General features: G+C 35.5%; 1 protein-coding gene across 11 annotated transcripts; it reads right to left on the bottom strand.

The window, feature by feature from the left end:
* Positions 1–137: 137 nt before the first annotated feature.
* Positions 138–15,426, bottom strand: LOC117928550. Of its 11 annotated transcripts, none has more exons than XM_034848436.1 (11): positions 15,281–15,426; positions 14,096–14,307; positions 4,965–5,051; positions 4,707–4,889; positions 4,268–4,360; positions 2,872–3,054; positions 2,682–2,784; positions 2,394–2,579; positions 1,309–1,862; positions 540–1,192; positions 138–449 (listed from the first exon to the last, which is right to left on the bottom strand). In XM_034848436.1, the coding sequence occupies exons 3-11, from the start codon at positions 5,043–5,045 to the stop codon at positions 353–355; spliced, it is 2,133 nt and encodes a 710-aa protein (XP_034704327.1). In that variant the 5' UTR covers positions 5,046–5,051; positions 14,096–14,307; positions 15,281–15,426; the 3' UTR covers positions 138–352. The 11 variants fall into 11 exon arrangements, with proteins under 11 accessions (XP_034704327.1, XP_034704326.1, XP_034704329.1 ...); XM_034848435.1 differs by having other exon boundaries at positions 4,965–5,765; positions 14,239–14,307; XM_034848438.1 differs by having other exon boundaries at positions 14,239–14,307.
* Between the last annotated feature and the right edge of the window lie 228 nt (positions 15,427–15,654).

The raw sequence follows: 15,654 nt of genomic DNA, 5'->3' as shown, positions 1-15,654 counted from the left end.
TTTAATCCAATCATAGGGAGATGAATGAAATTTACCCGTTACTTAACAAACCACATCGGTCAAAACTCCATACTTAAAGAGTAAAGAAAGAAAGGCATTAGTTTATAATTGTACAAATTGATTAAGAACCCATTGCATAGCTGGATCTAACTAAACCTTCATTAACCATAAATAGTCAGATAATTAGCCATAAATAGTTAGATATCCAAAGTTCACAGGGGAAAACAAAACCGGTTTCTAGAGCTCAATGGGAAAGGAATGGGAAACATTGTCTTAACAGAAAAGCAGAAAAATGAGAAGATCCTTCTGAGAAACTAAGATTGCTCAAGGGCTGTTGCCATTAAACTAATTATCATTTTTTCCTCTGACTCTTACCTTTTCCCTTCTGTTTGCTGCCCAAGGGAGGAAAATCGTTGGGGTCTGCAAGGGAGTATGGTTGATCAGGAACCCTGCGATGGAAAATTAGAAAAGAGAGGTGTCCTAAATAATGTATAAGACTTAGAGCTTTTGAACATAGTAGCAATTGAGGAAGTACTTACAGTTCTTTCTTGCCGTCCTTGGGATCAAGGCTGCTGTCCTGCTTCAGCTTGTGTGGAAGTTCTGGGAATTCTTCTAGCGGGTGAAGGCAGCCACTGTTTACAGCTTCTCGGGCCTGGTTCATCTCTGGGGGTACCTCACTGTGGTCATAGTTTGCTGGAGGGGTTTTTGCCGATGGACCTTGTGGAGTGGATTCTGGAGTCAGGCTCTTTCTTTGCTCAACTTCAGGTTTCAGCAACAGGCCTTGAGTTGACACATCTCGATTCTTGCCTGTCTCAGGTTCAGGTTTCAGCACCAGACCTGGTGCTTTGGCTTCTTGACTACCCTCATCACTCTCAGATTCACGTTTCAGAACCAGATCTTGTGCTTTGGATTCCCGATTGCTCTGTCTCTCCTGTTCAGGTTTCAAGGATGGAGCTTGGTTCTTTGATTTTGAAACCATCCCTCCCTCATCTTCAGGTTTAGGTGACAGAACCTGCAATGTGGGTTCTGAATTTTTTCCGTCCTCCTGTTCAGGTTCCAACAACACACTGCTAGCCATGGAGACTGGATTCCTCTTAACTGCCCACCTGGTTTGTGGCATCCCACTCCGAGGTTCATGTTCTGGATCCTGTCCACGCTCCCATCTGTTTAAATCATTATGAAAAATCTGGGCCTGCAAAGTTTCAAGCAAAAGGAAACTTATAGATGACTGAACTGGCCATTTTGATCACAAAGAATAATGAGAAACAGAGGATTCAAACTAAGAATAAGGACTTCAAATCAATATACCATGTTAGGGATGAATGTGCCTGTTCCTTGTGGCACCTTTTCTTCAAAATGATAAGCAAGCCCAGACAACTGGCTAGCAGTCTCATAGCAGAAGGGTAGGCTTGGGACATAAGCATTCATGTTGCTTTCTTGTTCTTCAAATTGAAAAGAGGGGCTGTAAAACTGGAAAGTATTTTGGGATGGGAGCATTGAGGCAAAATGGTTTGTGTACCCCCAAGGCACATAACTTTGGTTAAAATACATCCACTGAAATGGGACATCTAGTGAACCGGGATGGAGAGAGAAGGATGAGAGATTGGCATGATAGAACTGCCCATAATGCAAATTACTGAGGCAACCGTAGTAGTCTCCCTGAAGGCTACAGAATTTAGAGCTTCCAGGTCCAAATGGGACAAGATCACCTTCATCTGCCCCTTGTCCCCCCCCATTCCTATCTAACGTATTGTTGAAAAATTCCTTCAGTCCCTCATTCATTCTTCCTTCTGGTAGCATGAGAATCTCCTTAAGCCTCTGAGCCCCAACTGAAATGGCATACCTAAACCGGTAGGAGTTACCTGGAGGAGGCAATTCAAGTCATCAAGAAGTAATTAGCCAACAAAACTATTTTGTTAAAAAAGAAAAAGAAGAACAAAGAGGATTATATGCACCTTTCAAATATCTTAAAGCATCAAAAACTGAACTTCACTTTTTCACGTATCTTTCCTTCTTACTTTCACAAATATTTATTGAGTGTTGGAGAATATCATGGTCGCCGAACATCCAGATACTAACAAAAATTCCTTTTAAGTTCCCACCAAAATTTAGATACCATGCAAGACCATGTCGTTTATTATGGTTATTATTATTTTTGATATGCACAAAACCAGCTTTTTTAACCAATGACTTTCCGTTGTTTGAACTGAATGGATGAAGTATTTAGATTTCCCTAGTATTAAACACATTGTGAAATTGTAAAAATTTGCTTCCCTCATTCCATGGCAGCCAGGAAGTTTGTATATGACAGACTTAGTACATAAACTAATGAAAGTCTACCCTTCTAAAGCAATAACTAGAAGCCACTTCAGCTGGAGAAAATGGTCAAATACCTAAGCTTATACTACGCCCCAAATTGTTGTAGTCCCTCAGGGGATCCTGAATGTTGATATGTTTCACTAGAAATGGCTGCTTTGTACATTCAGATGCCCTTATTGAAACTGCAAATGCTTCAACACAACTCCACAGAAACTCCTCGTTAATCAGTAACGGTTTATCGGCAGTTTCTGCTGCCTCTGCTACAAAGAGCACAAAATCAGGGAATATCAAGTAAAAAGGTAAACCAATCAAATGGCAAAAGCACACCATTAGACATAACCACATGATTAAACATGACTCACGCGCTCCTGTGAGAAGGGATGATATAGAAACAGGACCAAGTACACTGACTCCAAATTTTTCCCAGTCAAATGTGCTATAGTAGTCCAAAAATCTGTACAGGACCTGCAAACAGAACAGCACCAGTAGGAGATTGCTCATTTACGCAGATGGGGGTGTGAAAAATGGAAATGCAGACAAAAGAGTACTCACCGCTAAAGGACAATATAATGATGAATAAAAGAGGTTAATCACATATAAAACCAAGATCTCCAATGCATATGTTGACAACAAGCCACAATGCGATCCAAGAATTCGACCTTCATAGTAACACCAGGCTTTGATCAAGATAACACTGCGTTTGAAAAGATGGTCTTTCCCAATAATAATGTCGATCTGTTGAAGTAAGCAGCACCAGAAATGTCAAAATAATAATAATAATAATAATCATAAGGAGGGGGAAAGATGATTGCACAAAATGTAGTATATGATACTAATCCTTCTTTGTGTTGTCTACCAAAAAATGAACTGCAGTACATGACAATAACTGTCTTTTTCATCAATAAAGAACTTAACATATAGAAAAAAAATCAAAATTATTGAGGACTTCAGCTCCAAAAGTTAAATTCTACATCCTCAGATCCTTTCTTTTTGGAAAAACATTTCAAACATGAAGGAACAGGTGTGTGCAGACTATTGGTGATTATATTGATTTTACAGAATAAAAGAATGCAATAAACCCATGCCCTTAGCAAAACAAATGATGAGACCTTGCTAATTCTTTCCTTATCTTTAATTGGGAATGAATCAAATCTGGAAATCAACACTATTAAATTTAGAATCTAATTGTATAACATTTAAGTGAACCATTTAGGAAAAAATACATATGAGCAAATCTCATATATTTTAGTTTGAAATAAGAAAACAAATGTTTCACATTATTAGGATTAAATTCCTTGAGGTTTGCAAAGAATTGTTCGAATGATTGCACCAGATGTAGACATTTAAAAAGCTTATTCTTTTCTTTTAACAAATAACTAAAATAAAACGTACAGAGAAGCAAAAGTAAAGGAAGAAAATATAATTCTAAGATGCTAGTAGAACATAATATGGAAACAGACAAACCGTAGCCATATTTATTGAGTAGTGTTCATTAAACGACAAAAACAATATGGAAACTGACAAACAGCAGCCACAGTTATTGAGTAGTGCTGATTAAACGACAAAAACCACATCTTAGGAATGTGACTCCAGTTTCATCTTTGGCAGATCTAAACAGTAAGAAAAGCTAAAGCCGCATCATAAGAATATGATTTCTTTTTCATAAATTCGTATTCCACGGATGGAGGTTTTAGGCTAAGCACAAAAAGGACCACAAAGGTGGATTTTAGTTTCAACTAAAACCGTGTTCAATGGATGCGGTTTTAGGCCGACCATTAAAAAAAAAAGTTTAGTAACGTGGCACACAGTGAAATCAGAGTGATGCTGCACAATTTGTAATAGATTGTGCATTTTTTGAATTTAATGTTATTTTGATTGCCTTTTAATAACACAGCATTAATTAGGAAACCTGAAACTTTTGGACCTTGTGGTTAAGATTGAGCCATACCTGCTCAAGAAAGCATAGCGTAGAGAGTCCACCTGTTTGGTTAAAAGATATGTCCACGGAAATATCCTGTACCATGCATTTCACAATCTTAACCTGCCATTGAAATCCAAATACCAAACAGTGAAATCAGATATACCAGGTCTCCTTTTGTTACAGTAGAAAAACATGAAAGAAATATTTCTTTTATGACTATGGGAAGATAATAATGAGGTTGGTAATTATCTGGCCTCCATTAGTTCTGATAGAAAAACAAGAAAGAAATGTTTCTTCTATGATTATGGAAGAAGATAACAAGAAGACCGGTTACAAGAAAGGAATGGCTATGAAAGCTGATATACTTCCATTCATGTAGGAGATTTTTTTTTTTCCCATCAGTTAAAGGAGTTTGACCACTTAAATGAAACAGATGTATATAGAGGATTATTAGTGTGAACAAAACCTTTGCCCGAATGTAGCTAATGTCTTCTACTCGAAACTCTGAGCCCATTTGCCTTTCACCTTCAAGGAGAGTGCAGACATCTCTAGCGAAATCCTCTTCATCATTTTCAGGGCAGAGGGCAGTGAGATCGATATCTCCATCTGGAAGATAGGTCTTTAGTGGCATTGAGCCAAATGGGAGCACCTATAAAAGTATGTGAGGAAGTGAAAAAGAAGGTTACATAATGCGAATGACTGTAAATGGTTTCTGGAAAATTACATAGAGCTTTATATTTTTTGGTTCCTCAAAATAAACTTGTAGTAGTACTTCAATGGAACGGCTATTCCTCCTCTCCAGCATTGCTTGCTTTAGTGTAAAAGAAAAAACATAATTGTGAACAGAAGCAGTGAAGTAGTAATTAACTGATATCTCATATTTTCTACATGCATTAGTGTTTTAAAACTTCACGTCCATGTCAAAGGATCAAGCAAGGATTTCAGGCAACAAACAGCCAAAACCCCAAATACCTTTCTGTTAAGTCAAGAAATGAACAAAAAATAAGCTGTTCATAGCATAAACTTGAATGCCATGTCAATGAAGAATGCGAAAGATGAAAACTCAATATCTCTGGTGTTGTAAGCTATGCATAGCAGTACAGGTGAAATTTTTTAAGACTTTAAAGCTTCAAATACCAAACCAATAAACTACAACCTTTTCTTTTGATTGGAAAAATAAGGTAATATGTATTAAAAGAAACACCTAACAAAAGGGTACAACCTGAGTACAAGGAAAGCATACAAGGTGCACCAATGCAAACGGAAAAAAAAAAAAAGGAAACCACTACATAGTCTACCCAACACCCAATTTATCAACAAAGTCTAGCAAAAAGAAATTAACAACCATTATAGAACAATTTGATAGAGAAAGGAAATACTTTAAAAAGAGGTCTTTCATCACCAGACTGAAAGGTTGAAGCCCTAGAAGATTCTTCTATTTCTCTCTTTCTAGACGGTCAAAAAAGCATAAAGGTGTCATCTTCCAGATACCTTTCTCCCTTGAACTGTAGAACTGCCATGCCACCTAAGAAGAATGTCTTTGATCAAGGAAGAACCCAAGCCACCCCAAAAAATGAGAATACTAGAGACATGATGATGACAACTACTTGCAATAGATGAGAATATTGAAGAAACAAAGAATTAAGCGCCATGCAGAAACTTAACACCTGAACATATGAAGATCTAAGATGCTACATGAAAGGACTGCTTTTGTTAGAATCTACTCATTCCTGCCCAGAATAAAGCAATTTCAAAGATAGCATTTTTTTTTATTAATAAATAAATTTCAGATGTGCAAGGATCACTACAGGTTACCCATTCTCTAATTTGTTTGGTTCTCTATCATGCATTCACAGCATGTCACAAGTTGATATGAATGGAAATGTTTGAAATTTCTGAGAGCGCATATCAAGTGAATTACTAGGATGCCCAACCTTTGTGCAGTGATGTTCAGTACAGCTTTCACATAAAACAGAACAATGGGTCACTACAGCCTTCATACAGTACAGCTTTCATGTAAAACAGAAGAATGGGTCACTTATACAGCATATAACTCGTCACAGGAGGAGGTGCCACTAAAAATAATCCAGGCCGTCCTTAATATCATTCCTTAATGAAGCTTTTGTAACTTCACAACAAATAAAGGAATACAAAAATTGAGCAAAGTGACCAAAAGAAGATCAACTAGAAATACTCCAATATAACAACATGGTAGCAACAGCCTTTATTCTACCGATTTTGTACTAAGAATAAGAGTTATGTTTATGATATTCTAACATCATGAATTAGTTGCTTTCCCACTCCAAAAAAAATTGGAATTAAACTTAACCACAATCCTTGAGGAAGAAGCTAACTGTATGTATTACCAAGAAAATTAACCATGACCAGACTGTTGAGTGAAAGCAAAAAGACTAGCATAAACCTAATTATTAGAAAAAAAATATAAATAAAAACCACATTAAAAGAAGAGAAAGACCCACCATTTTTATTCAGCATCCCTACCAAGAGAAATAAAAAAAATTGAAGGAAAAGATCTCTAACCTCATTTCCAAAGAATCCCTAATTAGCCTCTGAACATAATCAATAATCTCCTTCCTCCTTTGCTCAGAAACTATGGTTGGTTGAATAGCACATAATATCTCTTGGATTGTTAGCTTTGTTATACTCCAGCATTCAGCAGTGACTGACATTAGGTGTGGGTTGGAAGAAGATGAACAAGATGAAGACGAGGAAAGTAATAAACGCTCTTGAAGATTTTCCATAGAAAACAAGTTGAAACTCTCAGATTAGAGAACTAAAAAGGGGTGGTGAAAGATCTGAAAGAAAACTTACTAGGACAATATCATCTAGGAAAGTTTTGGATGGATGAGATGAACTGAAAATGGAACAAAATGGTAGAATTGACTCTAGAAGATAAAGAGTTGGTTTAGAATTTTGAAGAAAACCAGCTGCTTGGATGCCCTAAAAGTCAGATTAGACACTTCCAAGTTTGTCAATCCTTCAATGTAATTGCTTTTGTATGCCTCTAAATATGGGAAAATAGCAAAGCTATATCCTGATTGGTGATAAACCAGCAACGGAAAAGTCATTCACCAAAAACAACAGAAAAGGACTGATTTGAAATGGTTGCAAATCGGGGTTTTCTATGGAAAGTGACAAGAGAGTAGAAGAAACATTTTGAAGGAATTAGGGCTTCCAGCTAAAGGGGGAAAGTGGGAACCAATGCTCTTTCTTTGATAGGAGGGAGGCAAAGCTCTTTGTAAGATGAGAAAAGAAAGAGACAAGGAGGGGTCAAATGAGCAACGAAGAGAAGAACAAGCTGTGTTTTCTCCTTAAGAAAAGCTCCAAAACACGATGCAAAAGAAGGATTTTAGGGAGGAAAAGGGAAAAGGGAAAGCCAAAAAGACAAAGGCAAAAGAGAAAACTATGGAAAAAAAAGGAAATAAATCATACAATTGGACAGACTATTTATTAAATGGAGAGTCTCAACGGAGTCTGATTATTAAATATCAGTTTTCTCAAAATTATGGAATTTCATACTCCACAAAGAGGATTTCTTCTTCATTAATGAGGAAAACTAAGTGTATAGGCAAATTTCTATATTAAATAGGTATGCTTTCCATATTAATCACATAGCATTGCCAGTAATAATGACTCAATTAATGCATTATTAGCTATTTACTCATTTTTTATTTGCCCCCATAAATCTTATCTTAGTTGATTCAAATTAAATAGGTTTCTGTGAATTAATAGGCCTCCTATCTAAAAGCAAAAAAGGATTAATAATCTTCCCAGTACTAAATCACATCCAATCTTCCCTGATAATAAGAATAAATTACATTAATTTCAAAGGAATCTCCTGTTAAGTTTCTTACCTATTACTCAAGCTACTTCTCATAGTAAAAATTTCAAATAGGAATATGGAGGCAGTCATACAATATACAAGCTGTTGGGAGAAGCCATCATTCAGAGCCCAGGAACCAAGAGCCCTTCCTATGACTATTTCAGCTAACCTACAAAAACAATGTCAAATTTCAAGAATGCCTTGTTTCTTTTGACGGTTAACATTTCTTGCATGCTTCTATCAAAGATCTGCCTAGGGCATAAAATAGCATCAATCCTATTCAAATCAATTTCTATTGATCTGGATCGACACAGGCCTATCTAAAGCATGGCATGGATTCAGGAGAATCTCGTTGGCCTGTGATTAAATGTGGTCCCTGTGACTTTATTATAAAAAAAATAGGGCTAGCTTGTAATACATGAAATGAAGCTCAAGCATTTTAATTTTCTTGAATTAATATCAGTTGTACTTCCCCCTTAAGAAGATTGTATGGATATGATATGATGCTCAGTAACAAGATGCACTTATTCCATTCTCAATCCAGGAATTGGCAGAGTAACAGTCAATCCTTCTGCAATCTTCTGTGAGATTAGAAGTGCAGATCCAAGGTGTATATCAGTTCCCACTTATTCAACTTTCTATTTTTCAAAGTTCTTTAATGTTGCAGCTGTACAAATCATTGAGAGTTAAAAACTTAGGTCGCAAAGAAATTTAGTAAACCAAACTAACACAACCATTAATGTGTTTCCATCTAAAAAAAACTTCTTTATTTACATGTATACATGCAATATATCAACATACATAAGAGCAGTGTTTTTTTTTTTCCACATAAAATGTATTTATTCACACATATGCTGAAATAATATGGGAACACACACACACACACACACACACACACACAAAAAGAAAAAAAAAGAAAAAGAAAAATAAAAGATAGAGAGTGCAGATACAATTTATACATGCATATATAGGAGTTTTGTATCTTAAGAAACTCTAGAATTATTGCTGCATATATAGGCTTCAAGTCCTCATTCTATGCTTGCTCATCTTCACCTTCTAACACCAACAAGGAATTTTCCTCATAAACACTGCAATAGCTATAAGACCACATTACTGTGACCAGGTTCTAAAGTTATGATAGTTAAGCTTATTCAATTGAGAAAAGAGCTTCTATTCCCCCAGCAAAAGTTATCCTATATTCACAGGGAAAGAGCAGTAGCACGTTAGGCCTGTCAGTAGTAGAAAGGCAGAAGCTTTCTTTAGAAATATTTTCATTTTCAAAACATAGAATTTTCATTTTTAAAATCATTTTTAATTGTTGAAGTGTTTATTTTTCAACACATGAAAAATAATATTTTAGCATTTTATTTCCAGGAAATGTTCCAAACATGTTTTCTTCATCATTTTCATTTTTTCTGTTTTATAGACAAAAAATAGTTTTCAGTTCCACTACCAACCATGCCCTTGGTTTTCATTTGCTTTGGTCTGGTCAAATCACCTGCTCAAATTTTCTCAAGCCAAGCTCAAATAGAACTAGATAAGATAGATTCAAGCTCCATGAGATCTTAAACTCAACACAAAATCAATGTTGCATAGAACATACCACTACTCAGCTAAAATCAATCCCCGTTTTTCCTTAAATCACAGGCACAAAAATTATTTGAGTATTAACTATCAACAAATATCAAACAACTGGACTGTCCTGATCTGCAGCAAGGTCAATCTTAATTTAAATCAATCATGTGTAACTCAAATCCTACTCCATTACCCTCATCAAGCATTCTTGGTTTGTGCCCTTTTCTGCTAGGTGCTTCTATCAATATCCTTCTTTTATTTGCCTATCACCTAAAAAAAAAAAAGCCTACTAGGTTATCCTCAATTTACCTTTATCTCTAAATCCAAGAAAACAAATATCAACTCATGGGACATATATAAAACTAATTCTAACCAACAACTTTTTCCAAAAGAGCACCATTTTAATTAAAGTACATGACAGCCCATGCAGCTTTATTTGCCACCTCCTCAAACAGATGCTAAGTTTTCTTTTTCTTTTTCCTTTCTGACATTAACATTTTCACTAACCAAATCATCTTACTATATATTTATTGATCAGAAACAAATATTTCATTTCCATGAAAGAAGTAAAAGAAGGATGAGAAATCCTTCCTCTAAAATACCAACCACTAGAAAAACTCTGATCAAAAGTAGGAAAAACTATCTTATCTAGAAAGGACAGGTCTTTGCACATCTAAGGATGATCCCAAATACAAAAACAATATTCAGGGAGGTAGAAAATCCCCCAAATGTATCATATGTTTGGCTCCTTGCTTTGCTAACACATCTGCCATGTTGATGAATGAGAAATCCAATGAAAAGAGCAATCGTTTTCTGAAGAAAAATAGAAAATTTGGCAAAGTCATCCACCAAATTTCCATGAGCTTCATTCTTTCTTATTCACCCAAGATAGGACTACTGCTGAATCTCCCTCAAATAGAAGGTTGGAAAGATCCTCAACTTCAGCCAGCTTCAGGCCTTCCAACAGGCTAGAATCTCCATCCCACTTCAACATATTTAGAGAAAGCTCTTAGTAGTGTACCATGATGATCCATGAGAATTCCTCCAATTCCTAGCTATCCTGAATTTCCTACCGAAGAACACACATCAAGATTCAACTTGATGGGGCCCAATGGAAGAGTCACCCATTTAGAGAGTCTTCTCATCCAATCTAGTAGACCTACATGCTAAGTTCCAATCTAGCAATATAATACTCAAAAGGGTGCCCCCAAATGATGCACTAGTTGGCACCCAAAGGGAAGCAAAGAAATAGATCTTATTCCATAATGCCCACAGAATTCTCCATCTATCCTAAAAAATCATTTCATTTCTCTCTAGTCATACATTCCAAATTAATGTGAGACCAGCAATAACCATGGAGGCCTCCAAAACCCTTGTAGAAAATTGTCAACATCTCCATTACACTCGTAGGTGGGACCCAATCAATCCCAACGAATTCAAACAACCTATGTCAAAATGCCACACTATTGGGCAATGCAAAAAGAGATGATTGTTTCATTCCCCACTTTTCTTACACATGATAAACCAATATAAGCTAAGGGCTTTGTAAGGTCTCTTCACCTGTAACAAGTCATCAGTATTAACCTTCCTACTTGCCACTAGCCATGCAAAGGCCTTGATTTTAGGTGGAGGTTTGGCTTACAAATGAAGTTTGCTGACTGAGAACATACCAGATGATACCAAGGACAAAACTCTCATATCTAGGAAGGAGAATGATAAATACATATAGACTACAGTTGACATACGGATGGTGAGTTCCTCAAATTCATGGTTAGAAAGATTGCATTGAAAATTGAAATTCCATACTGAAGAAGAGAATGAACTCCGAATTGAAGAAACAAAGGAATTTCTCACCCTCACCACTCTATAGAGATATGGAAACTAAACATAAAAGTGTTGGTCCCTCCATCACATCCTCAGATTAACACATTGAGAGCCAATCCTCATCCCAAAAAAATGGAAGCACAATTCTCACCCATCCAGCCTAATGACAGATCGGGAAACATCATAATCCAACTCAAAATTCACAACACTACTTAGGTTACCAACCACTGCAACAAAATTTTTCGAATTCAGTTCATGTTAACTACTCCTTTGCTGCATATAACAAACATGTAAACCCAAATTATGTGAATAAATTCATATCTGCATGTTATACCAAGCTCTTTAGGATTATATTTCAGAATTCTACGTCTTGTTTGGTTTCAACAGTGAATGGGTTTCAAAAGGAAACTACATTGTGATAATAGTACCTTGAAATAGCATTGAAAACCATTTTTGCTCTCGGAGATCTTCTTGGTGTCTTCTTGATTTCAACAATCTTCATTTTGTTCTCCATTGATGCATAGAGAGAGCAAGAGAAGATGGAAGCTCCCTTTTTGCTTTGCTTTCTCTCTCATTTCAAAACGAAGCGTTTTGACTCTTCTAATGAAAATTAGAATAATACACAAATCTCTATTTTATATTATGATTACTTACTATTTTTGGTATCTCTTAAAAAATAATTATTTTTCAAAATATATTTAAATTTCCTTGAATTGATACCAATAGTATTTCTCCCTTAAGAATATTGCTATATATGGTATGATGCTAAGTAATGAAAAGCACTTATTTGAGGTCCCATTCCCATTCTCAATCCAGGAATTGGCAGACCAACAGCCAATCCTTCTGCAGTCTTCTGTGAGGTTAGAAGTGCAGATGGAAGGTGCTCCATCAGTTCCCACCTATTCAACTTGCTGTTTTTCAAAGTTCTTGAATTTTGTGAATGTTAAACCATTGAGAGTTAAACTTAGATCACTAGGAAATTTAGTTGTCCAAACTTAGAAACATAACCATTAACGTCTTTCCATCAAAAAAGCTTCTTCATTTATATGTGTACATGCACTATAATGGTTTTTATTTTTAAAGGAATATACAAATAGATATATCCATAAACACATATACATGCACTTAAATAATCTGAATACACATACAAACCTAACGAATCAGAGTACAGATAAAATTTACACATGCATATATAGGTGTTCTGGATCTTAAGATACTCTAAAATTGTTGTTTTCACAGCTTCATGATTCCAGCTTCTCTCTCTTTCTAAAGTTTGATCACAGAGGTAGAAACTGTTTTTTTCCATATGACAAGTTTTTGCCGATTGCATGAATGGGCTGAATTTGAATTCAGTTAATAGTTCATTCATCCACACTGTGAATTTGACTACTGTCACACAGGTTAATCTTCAGGTGGAGCATGGAAAATATGCTAATATGAAATTAAGATACTTTGATGAGTTAAAAAATTCGGTACGTGCTTTGGATTTGAAATAGATTACTATTATTAATGACAGTACATAGTTTATATTTCAAATGATAATTACAGTCTGTAAATGTGATATCAAAAAGAACATATAGTTTCAAACAGCTAAAAGGTTTTTCAGAGTTCTTCCCCTGGGACCCTCTTTATTTCTTATGAGATTTACCATGTAATAACAGGGAAGATGTAACAGTTTGAGACAGTTTATTAGATCCTATTTCTTTTTTACAACATCTTGAAGGTAAGATCTGTCTAACCCTTCAGTATAATATTATCTGGATTTAACTTGATGATGCTCAAACCTTTTCATGCAATTTCTCCAACCTTCTTTTATTAATTGTACACCTTTTTCATTGAAAATTTTCTATAGATATATCAGAATATGAGTACCTTTTAGAACGAATCTATCATTATTTCTATAAAACTCATCAAATTTCTGGAAACAATCCTTTCAACCAAAGGTTCTCAAGAAAATCTCAAAGGCTTGGTTCACAAACAACAATAATACCTGAGGGAACTGGTGTTAATCATCTTTTTGATGAAACAATGCAAGAAAGCCACTCAACTTGCCATAATGTGAAACTAATAACAAGGAAACCAATCTAAAGATTCTCCAAAATTTAAGCAGCAGAATAGCTCCATAGCAAAATGTCATGCCAAACACATGCTCTCAAAACAATGCAGATGCATTGGCCTTGTATGGGAAATGTGAAAATTACGTCTGTCATCGCAATTTAAACAAACTAAATTTGGGAATGTGATAAAAAGGGAAACAAAATCGAGGAAAAAAACGAAAATTGAAAAATGACAAATGAACACCTGTTTTATGGTTGGATTCACAGCCATGATTTTCCAGTTGCCACAATTTAGTGAGATACTCTAAATGGCCTCAAAGCCGATCCCAGTTTCCCAATTCCAACATAGAAACACCTAGGGAAATTCTCCTACCCACGTTTGACATTGACACTGACACTGATTCACCACTCAGATTATGTGGTTGTTGAGTAAACGAGGATAATTAAAAATCAATACATAATAATTTTTGGCAAACATTATTTTTGATAGGTTTGGCAAACATAAAATATATTGTAATTAGCGGTAAAAAACTTTACGCAGAGCTTGGGAAGTACCTCTAAAAGGCCTCAACTGTTTCTTTGTCCCTTGGTAATTATCACAGATCAATGTTTTGTTTGGACTGAACTCATGCAAGTGTGGGTACATTTTTCAGTTAATTTCATGTGGCTGAACCATAGTCAAGAGTTGTATCACAAACCTCGCTTTAAGTCCTCATCCATGCTCATCTTCACCTTCTAACATCGCCGAGTAATTTTCCTCATAAACACTGCAATAGCTATAAGCCCACATTAGTGATGGTCAAGTTCTAAAGTTATGATAATGTAGTTTATTAAGTCGAGGATAAAAGCTTCTAAACTCGACCCCCCATATCCATGCCAACCCACCCAGCCATAAAGCTTAGGCCCCTTGCTTTAGAAATATTTTCATTTTTGAAAAGGAAAACAGAGAAATTTCATTTTCAAAATCATTTTCAATTGCAAAAGTGTTTATTCTTCAAAACACTAAAATAATATGTTTTGTGTTCTAAGGACGACCCATATTTAGGAAAGTTCCAAACATGTTTTCTTCATCATTATTCATTTGTCCTATTTTTCAAACAAAAATGGTTTTAATTTCCACCACCAACAGGCCCTTAGTTTTCATTTGCCTTGGTTTGATCAGATCAACCGCTCAAATTTTTCTCAAGCCAAGCTCAAACAGAAGTAGCTAGGACAGATTTGAGCTCCATGAGAACTTAAACAAATTCAAAATCAATGTCGCATACAACATCCCACTACTCAACTAACTTATCAGAAAAAAAAAAAAAAAAAATCCCATTACTCAAGCAAAATCAACCAGCATTTTTCCTTACAATCAAAAGCACAAAAATAAATCAATAGTACCTATCAACAAATATCAAACAACTAGACCCCACTAAGTGATCCTCATCGCATGTACTTTGTTTGCGCCTTTTCACCAGCCACTTCTTCCTAAATCATCTTCTTCCTATTACTACCGACAATCACAACGCTACAAATTAGGTCACCGACAACTACAACAAATTCTCCGAATTCAGTTCATGTTAACTACTTCTTGGATGCATATCACACATGCGTAGATCCAAATTACATGGATAAATTTATACTTCCATGTTGTAGTAAGCTCTTTAGGAAATATTCCAGAAACGGGAAATTTTCTAGGTTTTGTTTGTTTTCAATAATTAATGAGTTTCAAAGGAAACCATATTGTGAAAGCAATACCTAGAAACGGCGTTGAGAACCATCTTCTCGCTCTCGGAGATCTTCTCGGCCGCTTCTCCGTTTTCCCTTTCTCCGTTTTCTTCTCCATTGACGCACAGAGAGAGCTGGGGAAGATGGAAGCACCCCTTCTGCTTTGCTTCTCTCAGTTCAAAACGCAGCGTTTTGAGTCTGGGATATTGCCGTGTTAAAGTTAAGGGCTTGTTTGTCATGGGAATGAAGATGGGATACTATTATTATTTTATTATTTTGAATATCTCCAAGAAATTTTTAATTTTTTATAAATAATTTTTATTTTCATTTTTATGATTCTATTTCGTTAATATTCTAGAAATAATAAAAACATTTATTTTAAAGTAATTTAACAATTTTGTAAA

The sequence above is a fragment of the Vitis riparia genome, chromosome 13 (genome assembly GCF_004353265.1).
Source record: "Vitis riparia cultivar Riparia Gloire de Montpellier isolate 1030 chromosome 13, EGFV_Vit.rip_1.0, whole genome shotgun sequence".
In the NCBI taxonomy this organism is placed as follows: Eukaryota; Viridiplantae; Streptophyta; class Magnoliopsida; order Vitales; family Vitaceae; genus Vitis; species Vitis riparia.
This window is presented reverse-complemented; position numbering and strand designations above follow the sequence as displayed.

Coding starts and splice junctions, on each gene's coding strand:
- LOC117928550 (XM_034848436.1), bottom strand. CDS start 5,045: ATGCTGGAGAGGAGGAATAGCCGTTCCATTGAAGTACTACTACAAGTT. Junction 3,055..4,267: donor CGCTATGCTTTCTTGAGCAG/GTATGGCTCAAT, acceptor TTACTTCAACAG/ATCGACATTATTATTGGGAA. Junction 2,785..2,871: donor CATTATATTGTCCTTTAGCG/GTGAGTACTCTT, acceptor TTCTGTTTGCAG/GTCCTGTACAGATTTTTGGA.